This window comes from Cheilinus undulatus, linkage group 5, assembly GCF_018320785.1.
Source record: "Cheilinus undulatus linkage group 5, ASM1832078v1, whole genome shotgun sequence".
NCBI classification, from domain to species: Eukaryota; Metazoa; Chordata; class Actinopteri; order Labriformes; family Labridae; genus Cheilinus; species Cheilinus undulatus.
This window is the reverse complement of record NC_054869.1, coordinates 3,037,586-3,058,746: the sequence shown is the minus strand read 5'-3', so window position 1 is coordinate 3,058,746 and position 21,161 is coordinate 3,037,586. Positions and strand designations below refer to the sequence as shown.

The window sequence follows — 21,161 nt, the reverse complement described above, 5'->3', positions numbered from 1 at the left end:
TCGTAGACGTCTGTCTAAACCTTCAGCACTCGTTGAGCTCTCGCTTACTAATCAGCATGCTCAACGCCATTTCGACACTATCGTTAAGAATTCTTGACTTATTTACCGTTTCATAAGTAAGACCACCTCACCCCAGCCGATAACTCCTTTTATAAGTTACTAACCTGTTCAACTTAGTTCAGTGCAACCTTCCTTGATCCTACGCTCAAATCAATGTGTCATCGACCTAGATATTTAAACATTTCTCATTTTTGAACAGAATTCTTACGTTGCCCTACAGGGCCGCTGCCTTTGGAGTTCATTAAATCTTAATCATGGAGATCTTTTGGGGGCTCTTTACTGAGAGTGACAAGGAGATGTCCCCCCACCCAGAGTCTCTACCCCTGTGGTTCCCGGACGTTGTACCAACAGCTGCAGATACCAGCAAGTCATCGGCCCCCTCTGTCCAGGTCTCAAGTTCTCAAACTCCCTTCAGCTACGCCATCACCAGCTCAAGCCATTTGATCATCTGTCTTAGATCAACCTTCACTACTAACGAAAGTCCCAAACCTTCAGCTTTCCCTAGATCGGACCAGCTAAAGATATCCCACATCATCTCTACAGCCATCGGCTCAGTTCCTCATAAATTCACCCTTTCATCCCCTCATCCCACTTCCCTTAGCCCCTCCCCTCATCCTCGCCCCTTAACCTCATCCCCTCGTCCCTCGACCCTTAACCTCATTCCTTCATCCTCTCATCCCTCCATTTCTCTACCATTTCATCATTTCAATATTTAACTATTCAAACTAATATCTGGCTAGTGTGGTCTTTGTTAGTGAACTGTGTTTTAAGCCTGTATGAATCCAGCATGTCTGTAATTTGCAGAGTAAAATCCCAGAGCATATTTCAGCACACAGAGGTCCACAGGTAATTCTACTCCCATAGGAATCAGCATCTTACTAGTGTAGGGTAGTAATTATGTTTTTTTAAAGGCTTTTTATGCTCTGTTTTCTGAAAAAACTAAGAGCAAGCGCTGGAGACTGTTATCAAAGTTTGACACATTTAGGTTTTAAATCCTGCTTCTCTTTCAGTCAGTTTCACCTTATGTGTAAAACCATGGCTTTATTTTACTCAGCTTATTTATTTAAACTCTTCTTGTGCACATGTGCATAGCTGCTCTCTTCATCTGCACAGAGCTTCTGCTCTGCTTCCAACTCTTTCTGTTTGCTAGGGTCTGATCTTCTATCAGTATTCTTTAGAAGGACATTTCATGCATAAGACAATGAACGATTCACTAGGCTGCTCATAAGGGGGGATAAAGGGGAGAGCTTTCTGGGGCCCAGCCAAACTGGGGACCCATGGAGATCAGAATAATCCTGGTCCAGTTTAAAGTTCATCTGTGAAAACCATGTTTAGTTTTTACCTTGAATATTACCTCTCTAATTAAAGCAACAATAAATTCATTTCATTTATTTATGCTGTAGTACAATACAGCCTTTTTCAAAATGTAAACCCTTTGAATCAAACAGATTTACCTTTTTATTAGTGATGTTAATGTGGATGGACTCATTGAACTATTAGGAGAGTAAAGCCAGACTTCATAGCTAGGACATGATGTGCACAAATGTCAGGATGCCAGAAAATAATACAGATGAAACTTTTTTAGAAATACAGTGAATAATTGAATAATTGTGAAAAAAAGACCTAAAATGGGTGAAAAGGGGCAGAAATGGGTTAAAGGTTGCAAAAATGTCAAAAAGGGGCATAAACATTGGAGTAAAAGAGACAAAAAAGGCAAGAAGATGCAAAAAAATATGTGTGAAAAGGGATAAGAAATGGGCATTAGCAGCAAAGAAATGGTTTGCAGAAATGTACAAAAAAGGGGCAAAGTGGTAAAAAAGTGACAGAAATGGGTGAAGAAATTGACCAAAGGTAGAAAACAGTGGAAAAAAATGGCAAAAACAAATGAATAATGGCAGAAGTGGGTCAACAAAGTAACATACATGGATCAAAATGGGAAAAAGGATAAAAGTGGAGACAAAGTTTTTGTAAAAGTGGCAAAATATTGGCAACAAAATGGCAAAAGGTGGCTAAAGCAAAAAGATGCATGAAGATTGGAGACATTGACACAACAAGGGACAAAATGTGGCAACAAAAGCAACATACATGGATCAAAACAGGAAAAACAGGATAAAAGTGGCAACAAAGTTTTCCAAAACTGGCATTAAATGGGCGGAAATGGGAATAAAGTCAGAAAAAGTGACAATACAGACAAAAATGGCAAAAGGCAGCTAAATTACACAAAAAGTTGCAAACAGATGCTGCAGAAATGGGCAAAAAAAGTGTTTAAAACAGTGACAGAAATTGTTGAAAAAAATGTCAGAAAGGTGACAAGATTGGTAAAAAGCAGCAAAAAAATGGGCAAAAAGTGGAAAAAGGTTCTGTAATAATGGATGAAAAAAGTTGTGAAAGGGTTTCAGAAGTACCAGAAACAAATCATGCCAACATCAGAGCCCAATCATAGCTCGACACACTTTTCAGCTCCAAAATGAGGAAACAGTTAGCCAGGATGCTAGCACTAATGCTACTGATCCAACACATTCACTGATATTATCAATCAATTGGCTTTTTAGGGGCCCAGATGCTTCTGTGGGTGGGTCTGACGATTCTAAACGTGTCAAGGAAGTTATATGATTATTCTGCACTCTATAAATCCCAAATTTACAGAGTGCACAGTAATATTCACAGCCTCACCTCCATTAAAACTGCTATAGGTAACAGGAGAGGTTCATATCGAATTTTAGAAGTCTCCCTTTCTCAAAGGGATGCACAACCTCCTCTGTCTTCCTCTGTCTGATCAGCTGCAGATTCACTTACATGAAGTTAGGGGAGATATTTCACTGGTTTATTAGTCACTGACAGCTTGCCACAGATCTAAAAATGTTAAACTATCTACAGAGAGAAGGGAAAAACATTGAAGTGAATGCTGTCTATTGTAAACTCTGAATAGGACACATAAAGGAAACGTAGCCTGCAGAATGCAATGTGCACAACATTGAATTTTTTATATGAAGTGTAGAAACAAAAATTCACTTTGCATTTTCCGTGCTGTAGCTGTGCAGCACCTTTATGTTTTTTATGTTTTCTATGTTTAAAGATTCCTAATAGAAACTCTTCAGTTAATCCATTTAATTTGTTGCAATCTTGGCGTAAAATCTGAATCAGCTGTTTTTGAGGAAGTTGTGTCCTGGGTTGGCTTTTTCTCCTCCTTTCCAGCTGAGCCAGCTGTAGCCTCATACTTAGCACACAGACATGAGTGATTATTCATACAAAGTTGGATTATTCCTGTAGAAAAACAACTGACTGCTGCATACTCCTGTGTCTAGCTGTCAACACTTGAGGACAAAATAAACCTTCTGGAAACAACAGCAGTCCTGAGGCACCATCTAAAACCCCAGGTGAGTTTGATTTATTTTTCCAATGATTTATAATGAAGCATGTTTGCAAAAAAAAAAATTAAAATTAACAACAACCCATTGCCACAGGTGTTTGAAATCAAGCATCTAGCCATGCAGTCTTTATTTACAGACATTTGTGGTCGTAGACGGGTCTTTCTGAAGAGCTCAGTGACTTAAAGAGTGGTACTGTGATTGTTGCCACCTTTGCAATAAGAAGGTTGGTGAAATTTCATCCTTGCAAGATATTCCACAGTCAAATATTAGTGTACTTGGATATAGGAAGAGTTTAGGAAAAACAGCAACTCAGCCATGAAGTGGAGGACCACATAGGATCAGAGAGCGGCGTCAACAACTGCTGAGACGTATTTTGGGTAAAAGTCTCCATCCCTCCGCTGATTCCAGAACTACAGAGTTCTGATCTTTCACTGGCATTAATGTGAACACTAAAACTGTGTTTGGGGACAGGCTGTTATCTATTCCAGCATAACTGTGGCCCAGAGCACAAAGATGGACTATAGAGACAGGGTTTGATGAGTCCAGTGTGGAAGAACTTGACTGGACTACACAGAGCCCTGACCTCAACCCCATCCAGCACCTATGGGATGAACTGGAACTGAGATTGTGAGCCAGGCCTTCTGGTCCAACATCAGTGCCTGACTTCATAAATGCTCTGCAGAGTGAATGGGCACCGATTCCCACAGGGTGGAGGGGCTCCATATTAAATATGTGTATTAGAACCAATAGAGTCCCTGTGGGTGTAATAGATAGATAGATAGATAGATTATTGACATTGTTTTGTAAAAAACACAACAAAATTACATCTGGCAGTCTCCTCTGTAGCAGCAAACACAGTCGTCCAAGCGGTGGTTGGAAATCTGCAGCCTCATGTCATCCATCCTGCTGGCGAGGGAGCAGGCACCTGCGTGAAAGAAGCTTGGTACGACAGGTTTGTGTGGGGCTGCTCTTAGCCTAGCCTGCAGCCCGACTTGTTTGCCTTGCTCCTGCCATCTTGCACAATGCCGTCTCTGCCTCCTCCCCCCTGGCTGTACGTGTCGTGTTGCTCCGCGTCATCCTCCTTTCAGTCTCGGAGCACCCTGTTCTCCGGATAATCTCCATCAGGAAAGATGTAAACTCCATGGGCAAGCTGTCAGTTCTGGTGTAAGTGTACAGGTGCATCTCAAAAAATTAGAATATCATGAAAAAGTTACTCCTCCAGACTCTGGGACCGAAAAGCCACAGAATAAACGTTGCTTGAAATCCAGCGTGAAGTTTCCACAGTCAGTGATGATTTGGGCTGCCATGGCATCTGCTGGTGTTGGCCCACTGTGTTTTCTGAAGTCCACAGTCAACACAGCTATCTACCAGGACATTTTAGAGCACTTCATGATTCCTTCTGCTGACAAGCTTTATGGAGATGCTGATTTCATTTTCCAGCAGGACTTGGCACCTGCCCACACTGCCAAAGGTATCAAAAGCTGGTTCAATGACCATGGTGTTACTGTACTTGATTGGCCAGCAAACTGGCCTGATCTGAACCCCATAGAGAATCTACGGGGTATTGTCAAGAGGAAGATGAGAGACACCAGACCCAACAATGCATATGACCTGAAGGCCGCTATCAAAGCAACCTGGGCTTCCATTACACCTGAGCAGTGCCACAGGCTGATCGCCTCTATGCCACACCGCATTGATGCAGTAATTCATGCAAAAGGAGGCCCAACCAAGTATTGAAGGCATAGAAATCAACATACTTTTCAGAAGCCTGGCATTTCTGTTGAAAATATCCTTTTTTATATTGATCTTATGTAATATTCTAATTTTTTGAGACACTGAATTTTGGGTTTTCCTATCTGTAAGCCATAATCATCAACATTTCAAGAAATAAAGGCTTGAAATATTTCACTCTATGTGTAACAAGTCTATATAATATATGGGGTTCACTTTCGGAAGAGTGACAAGAAATAATGAACTTTTTCATGATATTCAAATTTTTTGAGCTGCACCTATAGGTCTTTGTTTTGCTGCTAGTGATGGAGCGCCAGGCCGCTGCGTTCATACGCGCTCCCCATGCTATCTCAGTAGCATTCAGTAGTCTCCTGTTGATCAGGCAGTGTTCCATGGCATTTACTGGCACTGAGGTATTCTTTTTCACCTTTCTAGGGTTTTTCTTGATGGAAATTTCGCATTCTTTCTCTCAAAGGTGTCCTGGACCATTCATCTTCTTTGTTTTCATAGGTTTCAACATATGTTGTTGACTTAATTGTGAAAAAACACTACAAGTCCAAGATTTAACTCAAGGGTGCATCTTTCTTGCTGCCAATAGGTCCAATGTCAGTTGGCCAAATACTTTTGTCCATATAGTGTACATAAAGACTGATACCAATTTATCATTGTACCCAAAATCAGTGTTTTGGTTTCATAGATGAGTAGAAAGTGGTCTACCTCGCAGCAATAACCCAGAAGGCCACAGCTCTTCTCAAACATTATGTGAAATTCATCCATGAAACCAAAACAGTGGTTTATTGCTGAGTAAATTCCCCTCACTGAGAACAGTTTCTGTTGAAGTAAACAGCAGAGATGAGATCAGTGCAGCTCTACTCACAGACTTTTGTTGTCTTGATTGAGAGCCTTCAAGTTCTCTCATTTTCTTTGAAAAAAGAAGGCTTTGATTATTTTAAAGTAATCATTTTGCCATCTTCTTTTTCTTACAGCGATTTTCAGTAACTGATGGTAAGAAAACAAGACAAAACATCTGTTATCGGGAAAATCCTGAAGGTAAATTAAGAACATTGAACTGATTTTTGATTCCTATCTATCTATCTAGACTTAGCACAAAAAGTAAGGAAATTTGTGTTTGGTACATTATTTCTCTGTTGTAATAATGCTTCTTGGCAATAAATCTTATACTGTTGGAAAGCCTGCTTATTTCCCTTTTAAATGGAGCCACATTTGTAAGGATCATGCATTTGTGGGATGAGCAGCAGAGCTGAGGAGGTGGGTTGTGCCCATGAAAAATGTGCCAAATCTTCTCTGCCAATGCCAAACAGCTGATTTTACTGTTGCTACTGACTCTTGTTTTGAGCTTCTGGTACCTCATGCTGCCAATCAGGCACCCGATTGGCAGCACCTGTGAACATGGGCCCTGCTACAGGGGTCAGTAGGTGTCTTTGACTGATCTGGATAGGGCCTGTGCAATAGAGCAACTTGGTGTCCAGCTGGTGTTCCTCAAAACCAAGGTGAGGCACTGTTTAGAGTGAACCCTAGTACCATCTCCAAACTGAAGACCAAGTTCCATATTACGGGGAATGTCAGGGACAGGCCGCCAAGTGGGCGTCCCAAGAAGACGACACCCCAAGAAGACCGTTTCCTCACCCTGTCAGCACTGAGGTAACATAAGCTGTCTTCTACAGATTTGCAGTCAAGCTTTGCAGGCTGATATAGCCGATGGCTCTCTGCCCGGACAATCTGGATCAGACTGCACACAGTCAAGCTCTGGTCTCATGGGACTGCCAGGAGGCCTGCCTTGACTGCCCTTCACCATCAGGCCTGTGTGTGCTGGTGTCTGCAACACGTGCACTGGAACCTGAACATGTGGAGGAACGTTATGTTCAGAGATGAGTTCAGATTCTGCCTACGGCAATCTGATCGTAGGGTCAAAGAGTGGAGAAGACGTGGAGAATGCTATGCTGATTCTTTTGGTGGAGGCAGTGTGATGGTGTGGGACGGCATCTCCCTCACTGGAAAAACCAGGCTTGTCATCATTGGAGGAAATCTCAATGCAGAGAAACATCGAGATGAGGTTCTGCAACCAGTGGCAATCCCATATCTCCCCAGTCTGGGACTGAACTCTATCATCAAAGTTGACAACACTCACTCCCACAGAGCGGGGTTTATCAGAGACTACCTCCAGAATTTGGGAGCGGAGAGGATGGAATGGCCTGCCAGCAGTCCTGACCTTAACCCCTTTGAACACTTGTGGGATCAGCTTGGGCGTGCTGTTGGTGCCAGAGTGACCAACATAACCATGTTGGCTGACTGGTGACAAATGCTGTTTAAAAAATGGGATGCCATCCCACAGCAGTGTGTGACCAGCATGAGGAGGAGGAGCCAGACTGTTGTGGCTGTGTATGGTTCTTCCACACGCTACTGAGGATCTTTGTTTGTTAAATGATTACATTGTTGAATTGCCAATATATCTTGTTTCTCCAAACTTCAATCATACAGTCCACAAAACACCGAACAAGAGTCAATAGCAACAGCAGAATCAGCTTTTTGGCATTGGCAGAGAAGATTTGGCACATTCTTCATGGGCGCAACCCACATACTCAGCTCTGCTGCTCATCCCACAAATGAATGTTCCTTACAAATGTGGCTTCATAAATAAGCAGGCTTTCCAACGGTGTAAGATTTATTGCCAAGAAGCATTGTTACAACAGAGAAATAATGTACCAAACACAAATTTCCTTACTTTTTGTACTAAGATCGATCTATCTATCTATCTATCTATCTATCTATCTATCTATCTGTCTATCTGTCTGTCTGTCTGTCTGTCTGTCTGTCTGTCTATGAAGGGGGTCATCATTTAGACTCCTGGTAGTTCTCAAGGGGGGTGGGGGGGTCATCATTTCAAACCTGGTAGTTCTAAAGGGGGTCATTTGGTCCAGGTCTAAATGCCGTCATGCATTGGTCACTGCCATGTGATTGGCTGATTAGATATTTGAATTGATGAGTGGTTGAAAAGGTGTACCTAATAAAGTGATCAGTGAGTATGTTTACTTGTAGAGTTCCGCCATGATACTGAGTGTGGATTAGGTAAATTTGAGCTGTGCTGACTGACTCCGTGTGTTTGTGCATTTTCACAGAAAACTGGCGATGTATGTATGGAGATTCCTGTGAAGCTCAGCTCCCGTTCGTCTGTAGTACGACTCCACAGTGATTCCTGAGCTCAGAGAGAGGCTACATTCATGTGTTAGAAAGACTAATGTGTCTTTGTGCTTTCATATTGCATCTAGCACATTAAAATGTTAAGCACTGACAAAAGCTGATGTTTTTAGTGTCTGATTTAAATCTTTGGGTTGAATTTTTAAATCTCAAATCATCCTGTTTCTTTGTCATTAGCCCCTTTGGGCTGGCAGCACACTAGGCAATACTCACATGTTAACAAAATATGAAGGGCTGCACTGTGGCGCAGAGGTTAGCGCTGTTGCCTCACAACAAGAAGGTCCCTGCTCAGGGCCTTTCTGTGTGGAGTTGTGCATGCATGGGGTCTCTCTGGGTAGTCCAGCTTCCTCCCACCACCAAAAACATGCTCATTAGGTTAATTAGTGACATTAGGTTAATTGGCCATAGGTGTGAATTTGAGCATGCCTGGTTGTCTGTCTCTATATGTCAGCTCTGCAATTGACTGGTGACCAGTCCAGGGTGTACCCAGCCTCTCGCCCAATGACAGCTGGGGAAGAGCCCAGTTGTTTTTCTTGCAAAAAGGTCCCTGGGTCAAATCCCGCTGGGCCAGGGCCTTTCTGTGCCCTGAACAGGATAAGTGGTGTAGATCAGTGGTTCCTAACCTTTTTCCATAGGCCCCCCTACTCGTATCTAAGAAAAGCTAAGCTGCCCTAAGACCCACTTGGAAAATAAAAAAATAAAAAAAAAACATTTTTTTTTCATAAAAAAAATCCCAATATAATAGGCCTACATACATGTGTCTTTGACAAAAGATCTAAACTATCCATTTTTACTATGGTGTGTTTGGGCCACTCTAGGAAATAAAATACTATCTTTTCATTTTAAAGAAAACGTATAAAAAGTCATACATTTACAAGAATCACATGTTTTTTACTTGAAAGTCAGGGCTATACATGTACCAAAACTTCGAATTTTTGAGACACTCGATTGGAAATGTCAAAAAAAGAAAAAAACAAAAACCATAACAGTGTTTTCGGTTTGGGTTATTGTAAGTTTATGATTTTAAAATTTTTTGAGTTTTTAGTGTCACAATTTTAGGCTTTTTAACTCAGACAGTTCACTTTTTTCTAGTAAATTTCTTACTTTTCAAATTCTGAAAATCTGAGACTGTTCTCTTGTAAATGGACAACTTTATCCCCCCCCCCCAAATTTTTTTTACTTTTTTGGTTAAAAAATGTATTGGATTCTCTTTAAAAAATGTTTATATGCTTTTGGTTTGCCCTACACTGTTGTACATTATGTTTCTAAACATGATTTTAAAAAAATTATATGCACATCTAATTCGGACAACGTCAGAGCAGACAGGATCCCACACCCCCCCTTGAGATCTTTGGTGCACCCCCAAGAGCTCCCTGGGCCCCGGGTTGGGAACCAACACTGTTGACAATGGCTGGATGTTCTAAAAAGTCTTCATCATTCTGCAAAGCTTTGGTGTCTTCAGAAAATCATCTCCAAGGACGTCTAAGCAGAGGATCTTCTCATGACTAGAGAGAGGAACACTGCAGTGTGACTGTGTTCATGTAGTCATGATTAGAGGAACACTACAGTGTGATTGTGTTCATGTAGTCATGATTAGAGGAACACTACAGTGTGACTGTGTTCATGTAGTCATGATTAGAGGAACACTACAGTGTGACTGTGTTCATGTAGTCATGATTAGAGGAACACTACAGTGTGACTGTGTTCATGTAGTCATGATTAGAGAGAGGAACACTACAGTGCGACTGTGTTCATGTAGTCATGATTAGAGGAACACTACAGTGTGACTGTGTTCATGTAGTCATGATTAGAGGAACACTACAGTGTGATTGTGTTCATGTAGTCATGATTAGAGGAACACTACAGTGTGACTGTGTTCATGTAGTCATGATTAGAGAGAGGAACACTACAGTGCGACTGTGTTCATGTAGTCATGATTAGAGGAACACTACAGTGTGACTGTGTTCATGTAGTCATGATTAGAGGAACACTACAGTGTGATTGTGTTCATGTAGTCATGATTAGAGAGAGTAAAACTAAAGAGCGACTGTGTTCTTGTAGTCATGATTAGAGAAACACTACAGTGTGACTGTGTTCATGTAGTCATGATTAGAGGAACACTACAGTGTGACTGTGATGATGTTGTCATGTTTATATAGAGTAACATGTGTGTGATTGTGTTCATGTAGTCATGATTAGAGAAACACTACAGTGTGACTGTGTTCATGTAGTCATGATTAGAGAAACACTACAGTGTGACTGTGTTCATGTAGTCATGATTAGAGAGAGGAACACTACAGTGTGATTGTGTTCATGTAGTCATGATTAGAGAGAGGAACACTACAGTGTGATTGTGTTCATGTAGTCATGATTAGAGGAACACTACAGTGTGATTCATGTAGTCATGATTAGAGGAACACTACAGTGTGATTGTGTTCATGTAGTCATGATTAGAGGAACACTACAGTGTGATTGTGTTCATGTAGTCATGATTAGAGGAACACTACAGTGTGATTGTGTTCATGTAGTCATGATTAGAGGAACACTACAGTGTGATTGTGTTCATGTAGTCATGATTAGAGGAACACTACAGTGTGATTGTGTTCATGTAGTCATGATTAGAGGAACACTACAGTGTGATTGTGTTCATGTAGTCATGATTAGAGGAACACTACAGTGTGATTGTGTTCATGTAGTCATGATTAGAGGAACACTACAGTGTGATTGTGTTCATGTAGTCATGATTAGAGGAACACTACAGTGTGACTGTGTTCATGTAGTCATGATTAGAGGAACACTACAGTGTGATTGTGTTCATGTAGTCATGATTAGAGGAACACTACAGTGTGATTGTGTTCATGTAGTCATGATTAGAGAAACACTACAGTGTGACTGTGTTCATGTAGTCATGATTAGAGGAACACTACAGTGTGATTGTGTTCATGTAGTCATGATTAGAGAGAGGAACACTACAGTGTGATTGTGTTCATGTAGTCATGATTAGAGGAACACTACAGTGTGATTGTGTTCATGTAGTCATGATTAGAGAGAGGAACACTACAGTGTGATTGTGTTCATGTAGTCATGATTAGAGAGAGGAACACTACAGTGTGATTGTGTTCATGTAGTCATGATAAGAGGAACACTACAGTGTGATTGTGTTCATGTAGTCATGATTAGAGAAACACTACAGTGTGATTGTGTTCATGTAGTCATGATTAGAGAAACACTACAGTGTGATTGTGTTCATGTAGTCATGATTAGAGGTACACTACAGTGTGATTGTGTTCATGTAGTCATGATTAGAGGTACACTACAGTGTGATTGTGTTCATGTAGTCATGATTAGAGGAACACTACAGTGTGATTGTGTTCATGTAGTCATGATTAGAGGAACACTACAGTGTGATTGTGTTCATGTAGTCATGATTAGAGAAACACTACAGTGTGATTGTGTTCATGTAATCATGATTAGAGAGAGGAACACTACAGTGTGATTGTGTTCATGTAGTCATGATTAGAGAAACACTACAGTGTGATTGTGTTCATGTAGTCATGATTAGAGAAACACTACAGTGTGATTGTGTTCATGTAGTCATGATTAGAGAAACACTACAGTGTGATTGTGTTCATGTAGTCATGATTAGAGAGAGGAACACTACAGTGTGATTGTGTTCATGTAGTCATGATTAGAGAAACACTACAGTGTGACTGTGTTCATGTAGTCATGATTAGAGAAACACTACAGTGTGATTGTGTTCATGTAGTCATAATTAGAAAGAAACACTACAGTGTGATTGTGTATATGTAGTCACAACTAGAGAGAGAGGAACACTACAGTGTGGTTGTGTTCATGTAGTCACAACTAGAGAGAGAGGAACAGTTCAGTGTGATTGTGTTGATGTAGTCATGATTACAGGAACACTACAGTGTGATTGTGTTCATGTAGTCATGATTAGAGAAACACTACAGTGTGATTGTGTTCATGTAGTCATGATTAGAGAAACACTACAGTGTGATTGTGTTCATGTAGTCATGATTAGAGAAACACTACAGTGTGATTGTGTTCATGTAGTCATGATTAGAGAAACACTACAGTGTGATTGTGTTCATGTAGTCATGATTAGAGAGAGGAACACTACAGTGTGATTGTGTTCATGTAGTCATGATTACAGGAACACTACAGTGTGATTGTGTTCATGTAGTCATGATTAGAGAGAGGAACACTACAGTGTGATTGTGTTCATGTAGTCATGATTACAGGAACACTACAGTGTGATTGTGTTCATGTAGTCATGATTAGAGAAACACTACAGTGTGATTGTGTTCATGTAGTCATGATTAGAGAGAGGAACACTACAGTGTGATTGTGTTCATGTAGTCATGATTAGAGAAACACTACAGTGTGATTGTGTTCATGTAGTCATGATTAGAGAAACACTACAGTGTGATTGTGTTCATGTAGTCATGATTAGAGAGAGGAACACTACAGTGTGATTGTGTTCATGTAGTCATGATTAGAGAGAGGAACACTACAGTGTGACTGTGTTCATGTAGTCATGATTAGAGGAACACTACAGTGTGACTGTGTTCATGTAGTCATGATTAGAGAGAGGAACACTACAGTGTGACTGTGTTCATGTAATCATGATTAGAGAGAGTAACACTGTTGTTTTAGGTCCGGAAACGAAGAAACGGAAGCATGTGAGGTGCGTGTACCTTCTGTTCATTCTATTTTTAATTCTGAATGGCAAATCAAAAAACAAATTTAGGGCCATTTTTCCTACTTTCATTCCTGGAACAAAAATCGGACAGCTATTTAATGACACTGTTTAAAATTACAATAGCATTTTCTGACTCAAATTTTAGTTTTCGGGGAAAAGCCTTAAATATCTGTTTTTCCATTTTCAATTTTCAATTTTTATACTTTTCAGTCTGTGGCCCGGAAATAGATAAATAACCGTGCGGATTGGTCCACATGTCAGGAAGGTTCGTGGTGCTCGTCTAATGTAAACTTGGTGTCGGTCACGGTGCTCGTCTAACGTAAACTTGGTGTCGGTCGCAGTGCTCATCTAACGTAAACTTGGTGTCGGTCGCAGTGCTCATCTAACGTAAACTTGGTGTCGGTCGCGGTGCTCATCTAACGTAAACTTGGTGTCGGTAAGGTAACAATTCCTTGTGCGCAATGGATTCAACCAGTTATATCCTTTTTAAAGGAAACAAAAGGCTAATGCTTAAGGAGGACGACATGACTGGAGATAAAATCGCCAGAATATTCCAGGTAGGTGAAACATTTTTCGTTTGGTTGGAGAATGCGTTAAGATCAAAGGATGCTATGCATAGCACACAAATAGCCGACTGATTAAGGCTCCTCAATGTTTTCTTTCGAAGGTATATGCTCCTAGCCTGTACATAACTGATGATGATAATGTGGCGATATTCCTGGGATCGGCTGGACATTTCAGCTGCTTGGACCTTCGGCCTCGTGGCCACTATGAGGTTCATGGGGATGATATTGCTCTACCAGTCGCGGAGCACACTCCTCCATTGTCAGGCCAGATCCGTTTCCAGTTCCACCGTACAGCACAGTCCACTGCTGCTCTAGGGTCACCTGCTCAGGCCATTTCTCCCACTCCACCCCGAGTAAGCATGAATAACACCTTCCAAAGGTACCCCCAGTTCCATCAGTTCAGAGACTCTACAACTGACCAACAAGTTACATATTAAAGAGGAGTTTTGTTTTCAAGACGTTCGTGCAATGAACGTCTTGGTCCAATGCTAGCTACATAAGAATAAATCAACATTACTGTATTTGTTTTCGTAATTCTTAAAGGGACTGTGATGACTTTCTGGAAAAGCTAATGCTTTTAGCGGATAAAGCTAACGATAAAGACTCCGTTTCCCATGAGCACTTGCTCCCCACTGTTGTAAGTACATTACTCGAACCAAGGCATGTGTTTGTTTTGAAAATGAATGGAGATCGGATCTTCTTTTTAACACTGTTCTTTGTTCAAGACAACTCTTTACTGCATAGAAAGCAACGAAGTAATGTATTGTAGTTACGTAGTGCTATTGTTTGAAACGTGACAACATGCAAACTTTGTAAACTCAGTTTGTAGCGTAGTTTAGTAGCCGGCCATATTTACTCACAGGCCAGTGCTCAGAGACGTGTCTGTAACTTGTAATGTTAGCAAATCCTCGCTATGTACTGCCAGTGCTTACAACCTCAGCAAGCTGTGCAAACGTAACCTGGCTTTTTATTTTATTAAAAGACTCTCAAGTTTGAACAGACCACTGCAGTATAACTGCTGCATGTAGGTTGGAATGAACATTATCACAAACAGCTTAACCCCTATTTTAGCCTTTAGCCCATGCTCTATCACTCTCCTGTTTAGCTTTTTTTTCTGCTCCTCTGTCCTTTTTCTGTCCGACAGTCCAGCTCCAGTGTCCACCATTACTACAAAATTAATCCAAGAAATTGTTTTCAGCAGAGAAAAAAACAGATCTCTCTTCTCACTATTAAACTTTGCTTGCTGATGCGGTGTTGTCAGAGACTTTGATGTGCCATAAATCCATTTGGTTCTGTCTGACCAGATCAGGAAGCTGAAAAATAGCATTTAGAAATAACATATTTTGGTGCTGATAATCTCATTTTGAGTTGTGGATCATGATCAGGCATATATCTAGAAGTGAGACATTTACAAGATCACTTAGAAACTCCTCACAGTCCCTTAAAGATCCTTGTAATCAAGATAATTTTAAAACTTGAATCAATAGTAATGTCGGCTGTGTGTTTGAGATTAAATTAATTGATTTGACTTGATGCAAACCACTCCTACAACTATATTTCTGGGCCCGTTTTCATTGCTGAGCTCAGCCAGGGGAAACTGAAGCCTGCCCGTATGGTTGTACTCAGACTGTTTGAGTTTGAAGCCACAACCACAGGTATCCTTGCAAAAATACATGATGCTCTGCTTAGTGATGACCCTCTCACCCTGACTGATGCCCAGGGAAATGAGATTGTGGACTCTGAAGGGACAAGAGGTACTAATTGAAAAAATGAATAATTGCATAGTAGTAAACGAAAATGCTTTGTTTGATAAACTACATGCCTCATCTACTTCAATACTGTGCTCTTTGTCTTAATTTTTTTTTGACCCACAAAGTGTTCTGTTTAGCTGTAAGTGTATTTACATTATATCTGTTACATGATTGTCTTCCTCTCTTGCTAGGATCCAAGTATTGGAAGCAGAATGCAAAAAAGTTTCTTGCTGTCCCAGAGCAGATCTTCCATGCGTTCCAGCATGGAACAAAGGGAAAGAAACTGAGGTAAACACTTTAGTTACTGCCTATCATGTGATGTTTGTGTAGTGGTAGGACTCAGGTGCGGAGACGGAAGCAGTTTTAAACAGTTTATTGTGCAGGTAAGTGAAGAGGGGAGGGGGATTCCAAGAGTCCAAGAGGGAGTGAGAGTGTGCTGGAGCTGGCTGTGGTGATCTGAGCAGGAGGCACGTGTGGTAAGGTAGACAAGACTCAGGCGCTGTAGAGAGCTGCCTTAAGTAGTGCGCGTCAATTAGAGATTCGCTGCAGGTGTGACTCTCCACAGCACCAGGGGGGCAGGGCGACAGCCTCAGGAGAAGCAAAGGAAAGTTAGCAGCCAGCAACCAGCTCCGGAAACCGGAAGTTCGACAAAATAAAATACTCAATACAAAATAAACACCACATATCAATATTTGTCTTTTATTTTGTTTTAAATAACATCTGTCTTAGAAAAAAAAGTTTTCTGAACAGAACTGGTGAATATTGTATAACAAATTTGTTTTTTTGTTGTTGTTGTTTTTAACCCTCGTTGTAAACATATGGACTCCACAAGTCTTCAGTGGGTTCATGATAAAATAGAAGAAATGATCTTGACTGCTCAAGGGCTGAGTGAAGTCACCACAGTCATGAAGGACCTGTCAACACATGCCAGCAACACCAGAGAAGCCATGCTGGTGCTGACCAACACCATGATAACACACATGAAGGATGCCTTTGGTTGTATTGTATGCAAAGGTCTGTATCATAATTTGTTGTTTGACCAATATTAAAGTCTACTTATTAAGCAGGATCTAATTGAATATTCAAGTGAATCAAGCATTAATTTTTGTTTTTCCATGTTATAGTGAAACTGTCCCTTGCCAAGCTTTTAAACATATGTAATATGTAGATTAAAGGAACGGTTCTGTCATCATCTACTCACTCTAGACCCACTTGCTCTCCAGTAGTGCTGCAACCTCCTTGTGTGTTATATGGACAAGCTGCACCTGTATTTTAACTGGCATGAGGGTGAGTAGATAATGACAGAATGTTCATTTTTGGATGAACTGTTCCTTTAAGTAAAGGCAAGATATTATATTGAACTCTAATATTGCGTGTATATTGCCCCTTTTATTTTTATTTTTTTCATCAAACAGGGCTGATGGAAGAGCCTGTGATTGCCGTATGCTGCAAAAGCTTTGTTGGCTGCAAAAACTGCGTTGACCAGTGGATGCTGACATCCGACCAGTGCCTCAAATGCAGGGCAGATGGGTTCTCTGTCAGTGTACACAGGCTGACCAGTCTTGACAATGTTCTCTCCTTATTGGCTGGTGTAATTAAGATTGGATTAACCCTTTCAGTGTGATTGTATCACATTCTAGGATTTAAGCTTGATTACCTTGGTTACTTCTGGCTAAATATTTTGTTCTAAAGTCAGTTGGAATTCTGCACTTGTTCAACAGCTGTAGAGGATACAGAAAGGTTTTATTTTCAAACATTTTTTGTATTTCATGTTGCAGTTAAGACAAATATTGTGTAATGTTTAACATTGCTATTGTAGCAATTTTAGCATGCAAGTGTTTGATTTTTATTTGTGAAAGGAAAGTAACAAAATATACAGTATATCCAGAACCAACTTGTCTTTGTTTGACATGTTCATGCATATTGCTGCGTAATGTTTATCAGATACAGCAATGTATCTTGAAAAGGTACAAAGTTATAATTTACCACATTATCTAATAAAACTGAAATATCAGGGTACTCTTCAGCAAAAAGTTGTTCTGCTGATATTTTGTCCTCCTCAGTTGAGAAGGGGTCAGTTCCAAAGCAGGAGACTCTGGTCAGTGAAGAGCCAACATCCTGCTGGTACATGTCTGCTGCTTGGGAGGCATGTGGCAACAACTCCTCCCCCAGTTTTTTTGGACATCCTCCTGCTGCCAAACAATTGGGTGTTCCTTTGCCTGTGAAGCAAAGCATAGGTACCAAAATGCCATTACTGTTAAAATTCACTGTAAATTAAAATTTCACAAAAAGAACTGGATTGTGTGATGCATGTTTTTTTTTTTATTTAACTCACCTGGGATTCTGTGTGCATTCCATGCATGTACAGCTCTTGTTATGCCAATCTTGCACAGCTCAGCAGTAAGGTTAGATGTACAGTATCTAGTCACGTTGTCATCCATGTTGAGGACTTCCTGATCCTGCAGCTGCACGAGGGCCTCCTTCACTGGGTAATTTACCCTGTTGTTTATCTCTACCCACATTCGCTCTACCGTATGATTCTGTAGACAAGAAAAGAGCAGATTTTTTTTTAAAACTAAAAGGTAGATAATGTAAAACTAATACTCAAGAGAATCCTCACTCAATTTAGTCTGCAAAATCAACATGGTGAGAGGAAACAGGATTATTATCAGATGTAAAAAATTTACAGACGGTACTAAGAGGTTTGATTAGGAGTCCAAGGGCAGGATTATTGAAGCCTATGGGTACCTACAAGCACCCCACCCAAGGGTGCATTTGGTTAAAGTGATATTTTGGTATAAGTGATATTAAGTTGGGTCCTATCAAGTGATATGCTATGGATATTCAACTCACCAGTGATCGAAGGTTACGGCCGTGCAATGGTTGGAAGAGAAATAGAGCCAAATGGATCAGAGGTTTTGGGACAAAGTAATGTGCTGAAAATTCTCTAGATGGTGCGTGAATATACACCAGTATTGCATTGTTTAGGTGGGGGTTCGTTTATATGGCTAACTAAGGTTTGAGGTTTTGTGTGTTTGAATTGAGGATCACTGCGGCTGCTGAAGTTTGTTATTTTGTTGTTCAGTACCAGTACATAACATCTGAGTAACATCACCGAAGCTTAGTCTCATTTCAGGCATCAGAAGGCACATTTTGTACATTAAGGAGGCCGTTACCTCACCTTTGTTGACTGAGTTTGGCGATATGGTTGCCTCTACATGTTGTGTCTGTGGTTAGACAGCATCTCCTGCATGTAGAGGGACAAGTAAAATTCCCGCCCATGGTCTACCCTGACCTGGTCCCACATCCCATATTCAAGAACTGCTGATCTGTAAAATAGTGAAACATGACTCAATCAAATGTTGACTCATCAAATGTTGAGTCTGCAATGTAGGATAGACCACAGACAATATTGCAATCTACTAGTGCACTGTGTTTTTTGACTTATTGAAAAGAAGGGTGGCTATATTGGTCACAGATAGGGCTGGGTATTGTCACTGGTTTCCTGAATCGATTCGATTCCGATTCAATATCAATTCATGTAGAGATATTTTAGTAAAAAATCCTATGTTGCTTCTACATTTAAGAAATTCTCAGAGAACTTTAGTTGGAAATAGTACAAAAAATGTTCTAACTAGGCACATTATTAAAAATTTCAGGATTTGCATCAAAAATGGACCCTAAACTAGTAGTATTTACATCACTTTTTACCTCCATGTGGCACATCCTGGATATGGTCTTTTTTTTGTTCAGTTTGCCTCTGTCTTTGTAGTGTTTAAATCCAAAATGCAGTCAGGTTTGGAGGGTCCTTTAGTGGAGCAGAGCTGCCAGGCTCTGTCATGTTTATTTTTACAGAGGTAAGTCACTTATTGCAAGTCAAAGTTGAAACTCTTGTTGTTAAAGAATAAAAATAAGTAAATTTGGTCAATTATTTTTAACTTATTATTTTACTAAAAACTGTTACTAGTAGTAATAGTCACATTTTCAGATATAGTGCATACAGTGTGGTGCTTTAATGTTTATCTGTCTGCTGTCTGTGAGGTGTGTCCTATAAACACACACCTTTACTCTTCAATGTAAAGACCCACAGCGCTGATAAAAAGAAACATGCATCATGTTATCTAGCATATTATGTACATTGTATGTTGTTGTGAATGTTAAATTATACTAACTTGATAGAAAATCTACATGAGATGCGAGTTTGTTTCTCATATCTCTCTAAATGACTGAGCGCTCCGTCATTTCCCTGCTGTAAACAGTGGGGCCGTGCATAATTTGCGCGTGAGGAATAGGGGGTCGTGAAATTAAACACATTGTATCAAGCGGCATAAACGAGGGTTTCACAAATCAGTCGGGGTTTGCTCCTCTTAAACGTAGCATCTCCAACGATCACGATTGTTCGTGTGAGTCTGCCCGGTCTGTAGCAGCAGCGGCTAAAGCTCTTTCCACCTGTAGAGCTCCACTGCTCGCCAGATAACCCAGATATCCAAAATTAGATGACTGGGCGTGAGATTTAAACCTTGAATTAGTCTAAACGTTTTTAGACGCGAGTGCTGATCAACCTTCAGGCAGCATGAGTGACTTAAGTAGACTGGTAGTGTGAGGAGCCGACAGGAGAGGAAAAAAGGCACATATCAAAAGATCAATCTTTGGATTTTATGAATCGATATTGGATTTTTAAAAAAAGAATCAATCTGAATCAGAGAATCGATCTTTTGAAGTCTAGTCACAGACATGTATATATACACAGAAATGTTTATTTGGAAATTTTGAGTTGTTTATTATTCTCACTTTAACAGAAGAACGTAAACAGGTGAGATGGGAACATTTTCATTTTTCAAATCTATGGGGGTACATGGACTCCCACTTGAGAAATAATGGGTCAGTATGCCTATCACAAATAAAAGACAAAAACCAGTAGAATCCATATAACATATAATAGTTCATTATATGGATTCTACTGTTTTTCTAAAAAGTCATAAAGAAAGTCACAAAAAACTCACAGAAAAGTGAAGTTGTGAGAAAAGTTAGTCTTTATATTACATTTAACATAAAAAAGTATGTGTGTATGAAGACTAACTTTTCCATGGACTTTTTCACAAAAAAATTATGCCTGCCTGAATTTTTGCCCTGGATTCTGAAATCAGAGAAAGGGGGGTTTTCTGAAGCCAAAAAAGTTGAGAAGCACTGGACTAACCTGTAAACTTCTTCATATATTGTGAGGTTATTCTTGACAGGCATGGTTGCGTGGGCAACAACCTTACTGCTGTACCCATCTATTGCGAGAACATGTGTCACTCCGAACATGACCAGTTTTTCATTCTGGTCGATTTTGTGTCCCATGTATGCACTGTAGGGGACAGGGTTAAGGTTACGTGCACCCTTTGGGGGAAAAGTAATTCAAAGTTACAGAGTAAAATACATTATTCCGTATACCACAACATTAAAAGCATGCAAAAGATACTTACATGTTTGAGCATTTCGTGATAGGGACCATGAGATGTTTTCAAAATCTCCCCCACCCGGCGTTCACCAGCAACCACTCCGATTGCAGACAGGTACCCGGTCATCATCTTTCGACCATATGTTGACCCTGTCTGATGAATCAACACAAGTAAGCTGTGACATGTAGGCCTGGTCTTCATGGATTTATATTTCATAAAATATACAGTCTAGAAACAAATCAACAGAAGTGGGTAGAGGTGCCAAAAATTGTACTCAAGAGTATTGTTATTTCAGTATA

At 40.3% G+C, this 21,161-nt stretch overlaps 1 protein-coding gene across 1 annotated transcript; it reads right to left on the bottom strand.

The window, feature by feature from the left end:
- Nucleotides 1-16,660: 16,660 nt before the first annotated feature.
- Nucleotides 16,661-21,009, bottom strand: LOC121510370. The gene is made up of 3 exons (XM_041788386.1): nt 20,887-21,009; nt 17,754-17,958; nt 16,661-17,637 (listed from the first exon to the last, which is right to left on the bottom strand). Exons 1-3 carry the CDS (start codon nt 20,989-20,991, stop codon nt 17,333-17,335), a joined length of 615 nt encoding a protein of 204 aa, XP_041644320.1. The 5' UTR covers nt 20,992-21,009; the 3' UTR covers nt 16,661-17,332.
- Nucleotides 21,010-21,161: the final 152 nt, after the last annotated feature.